At 34.4% G+C, this 4,424-nt stretch overlaps 1 protein-coding gene across 1 annotated transcript; it reads left to right on the top strand.

Annotated features, from left to right (window-relative positions):
* Positions 1 to 3,038: 3,038 nt before the first annotated feature.
* On the top strand, positions 3,039 to 4,159 carry LOC136090833 (histone-lysine N-methyltransferase SETMAR-like; the record flags this gene model as incomplete). The annotated part of the gene is made up of 1 exon (XM_065817810.1): positions 3,039 to 4,159. A coding segment is annotated over one exon (1,053 nt), but the record flags the coding sequence as incomplete, so codon positions are not given.
* Positions 4,160 to 4,424: the final 265 nt, after the last annotated feature.

Raw genomic sequence — 4,424 nt, 5'->3', positions numbered from 1 at the left:
TTTTCAAATAGTATATGTTTAATAATTTTAGAAAAAGTTATTTCATAATGAATTCAATTTAAATTTTTGAAAAATGATTATTCATTTATAATCATTTCGCATTTATATTATCTTTTAAAAACTTAGAATATTTTCAAATAATTTTATGGCCTCCATGAATATGAAAGGCAAAGGTGGAAAAATATGTTTTAAGAACACTAATTTATATGGTGTTGTTAAAGGTATATCTTTATAAGTTATGTGAAACTTTTCCATTCATTATATTATTTCAAATCTTTCTTTTTTGATTTTTATTTTATATTTTCCTTTTTTTTTTTACAGATTCTACTATTAAATACGATGGAGCGACAGAAACTTTGATTAATGGAATATTGTCTGACTTTCTAAAATACGCTCCATTTCGAAAAGGTGACGGTAAAGAAAAGAAAATTGTGTAGGTTTAATTCAAATATATGTAAATATATGTAATATATAAAAATATATATCTTAAACAAATATTATCTCTTCTTTACTAATATATGTCTAACTAAACTTAACTAAATATAGTCTAAGTACAGACTATGAGTAGATTTAATATACATTGATAGTCCAATAGAGTTGTACAGCAACTATTGGACATGTCTAATAAGTTTCAATGGTGATCAAAGTTTTTATGAACGGTTTCTGATAAGAATAAACGTTATAATAACATTAAGTTTACGTTGAAACAACATATATAAGCAAAATATATTAATATATTTTGTCACCATTGGATCAATTGAAGGTTGATTTAACATTTTGATCTAACGTTGATTTAACGTTGATAAATCGTTGATAAAAAAACTTTCATTCTAAACGTTGTTTCAACGTAAATTCAACGTTCTTATAACGTTTTTTGCGTCGAATCAACGTTGATATAACGTTTGAACCTAACGTTGATTTAACGTTGATAAATCAACGTTGAAAAAAACTTTCATTCTAAACGTTAAATCAACGTAAATTCAACGTTAGGTTTCAACCTAAGTTCAACGTTATTTCAACGTTATTTGCCGGCTGGGAAGCTACAAGTTTTATTAACACTGTTTTGGAATTAGGATCATTGCTGAAAAAAAGTAGCCACAAAATCATTTAAAACCACAAAAACTCCTCATAATATGGATTATTCAATTTTTGAGTGAAATGACCAACTCTGGGGAAAATTTTTGAAGTATTTGCAACCCTGAGTAGTTATTTAAGTAAAATATAATGAAATGCATGTACACATAACACAATTTAGGGGGTTTAGCAAAATAAGTAGATTTTAAAATAGTAGATTTTTTAAGTAATTCGCTCTTTTTATTAGGTTCGTATGAATTTCATTCAGAAAAATCAATACAGAGGCCGTAAAAATTGAGCTATGGAGTTAAAAATTGAACCCAATGTGAGCAAATAGACTAAGAAACATTCGTGTAAATTTTGGTTGTAATCTGCGGGTAGTTTTTGACACAGACAACTTTTACCGAAAAAAGAAATGTACGGCATTCCCTATTTTTTGTTTAAGCGATTTTACAGGTTAATCCTAATAAAATCACTTGTTTTTGTTTTCAAACCTTGCATTTTATTGCATTTGGAATTAATTCCTTTTTTCAACAAAACTACAATTATCAAGGTAAGATTCTTTTTTTACATTTTCAACTTCTGAGGAAAGTTTTTGGTTTATGATGTTTAAGATGGAAATGTTTTTCTGCGGAAAAAGTAGGAAGTGGTAAAAAGTATTGTATTTTATTGAGTATAGTGCGCACTTTTATTACAAAAAAATGATATCAAAGAAAAAGGTGCACACTTTAAAAATAATATTTATTTAATAGATGTACTCCATATTTATTGTTAAAAAAGTTGAGTGTGCACTATACTCATATGCAAACTATACTATATAAAATACTGTAAGTTGACAAGTGGGTAAATGAACTAAAGGGAGAGTAGATATGAAAATAGTTTGCTTTTATATCAAAACTATTTTAATCCTAATAAATATGTTTTAAAGCTCTGAAATTAAATTAAGTTATTTTAAATTTTGTGACAAAGCATTGCTTAAATTTTAAACCAATTTCCAAATAAAAGGTTCACCCTCACTTTTGTGACCGTCCATATTTCTGCATATAGGTAAAGTTTCAATTCGTTTCAATTGCATATGTTGTCAATAACATCATTTATATTTTGGCTTATAAGTCTACAAACTTTTTCCTGTTTTTATTTTATTCTTTCCATTTGCACAACTAAGAGTTTAAATTTCAAGACGGATAAAACTATTTGAATACTGTTGCATTTACAGGAGACTAAGCGATTTTTCACAATGTCAAATGATGCAAGAGGTCACGAGGAGAACAGAAAAATTGTCTGTCTAACTTGCCTTAAAATGTGCACCAGGCAAATAACATCAGTCTAAGCGGAGCTTTTGTCAAAAATCTATGGCATCAACTTTGACTTGGGTGATGCAAGAGTGCCTCAAGGAATATGTAATACATGCCGGACAATCATGAAGAAGCGAGATAAAGGCAAAGAAGTTGTTCTACCACCACTGTATTTATCCGTGTCAGATTGGAAACTCGTGGCGAAAACTGTGACTGTCTCATCTGCAGGACTGGGCGTCTAAAGCTGAATGAGAGACATCCGCTAGATGTTTCTCGAGCTAATGAGAAAAGGCCCACTGTGCGCTGCAACGATTGTCTGAGTCCCATCGGGAAATGCTTTCCACACAATTGTAACCAATCCACATTTCGTGAAAACCTCAAAGGGCTAGCTCCTCAAGATGAGAAAGTTGCACAACAGATTGCTGCAATGGTGATTGCAAGCAAAATAGCTTCACCAAAAGGCACTGTAAGGCTATCAAAATCATCTCTTCCTGTGACTCCAGGTGCTTCATTTATTAGGTTGCTGCAAAAATAATCTCGTTTTTCATATTTTATATTTTTGGATGAATTTTTGAATAAATTTATTATTGGCAGATGTCATGCTATATGTTATTTAAAAGCGCATTTTTCGCTTGATCTAGTTATCGTATTGGTTTTGTTTTATAATAATTTAGTCATTTTTTACAGGACGTCAAATCTATCATGGACAAGAGACAAATTCGCACGATTTTTCTGTTCCAGTTCAAGATGGGCCGAAAAGCTGCCGAGACAGCTCGCGATATCAACACTGCATTTGGCCCAGAAACCACTAACGAACGTATGGCACAGTGGTGGTTCAAAAAATTCCGCAGCGGTGAGGAGAGCCTTGAAGATGAAGAGGGTCGCGGACGCCCGTCTGAGATTGATGACGATCAATTGAGAGCCTTAATCAAAGCCGACCCGCGCAAAACCATACGAGAGGTTGCGAAAGAACTCAACGTTCATAACTCAACAGTTGATCGCCACTTGAAGCAAATAGGAAAGTCAAAAAAGCTTAGCAAATGGGTGCCGCACGAACTGAACGAAAATCAAAAAAATCGTCGTTTTGAGGTATCGTCTGCTCTTCTTCTGCGCAACAAAAACGATCCGTTTCTCGACCGGATCGTGACGTGTGATGAGAAATGGATCCTCTACGACAACCGACGACGTTCCGCGCAGTGGTTGGACCGCGATGAGGCCCCACAGCACTTCCCGAAGCCGAATCTCCACCAAAAGAAGGTTATGGTGACTGTTTGGTGGTCTGCAGCCGGTCTCATCCATCACAGCTTCCTGAATCCTGGCGAGACGATTACGGCAGAGAAGCACTGCCAGCAAATCGACGAAATGCATCAAAAGCTCCGATGTATGTGCCCGAGATTGGTCAATATGAAGGGACCAATTCTCCTCCACGACAACGCCCGGCCGCACGTCGCACAACCGACCCTGCAGAAGTTGAACGCATTGGGCTACGAAACTCTGCCTCATCCACCATACTCACCGGACCTCTCGCCTACCGACTACCACTTTTTCAAGCATCTCGACAACTTCCTCCACGAGAAATGCTTCAAAAGCCGAGACGATGTCAAAACGACCTTTGATGACTTCATCGCTTCTAGGACTTCGGAATTTTACGCTACCGGCATAAATAAACTTGTTTCTCGTTGGCAAATATGTGTTGATTGTAATGGTTCTTATTTCGATTAATAAAGTTTATTCTATGCTGAGTTATGTTTGTTCAAAGTTAACGGTTGAAAAACGAGATTATTTTTGCAGCAACCTAATAATAATGAATATCTCAAGTAATGTTACATTGACACGATAAATATTTTTATTCAAGAAGCATTTTTTTCCTCAATAATTTAGTAATTGGAAAAATGTTTCATAAGCCAATTTGTAATTACAGGGCCAAGTGGAGCTATACCAAAAACCATCTCTCCTGCTTTGAAGACGCAAGACATGGTCAATGTTCAGCTCAACACAGGGTTATCTAATGTGGGAATGATGAAATTGGCAAACATTTTCTGGCTGCTGGTCGAA

Source organism: Hydra vulgaris, chromosome 14, assembly GCF_038396675.1.
Source record: "Hydra vulgaris chromosome 14, alternate assembly HydraT2T_AEP".
In the NCBI taxonomy this organism is placed as follows: domain Eukaryota; kingdom Metazoa; phylum Cnidaria; class Hydrozoa; order Anthoathecata; family Hydridae; genus Hydra; species Hydra vulgaris.
This window is presented reverse-complemented; position numbering and strand designations above follow the sequence as displayed.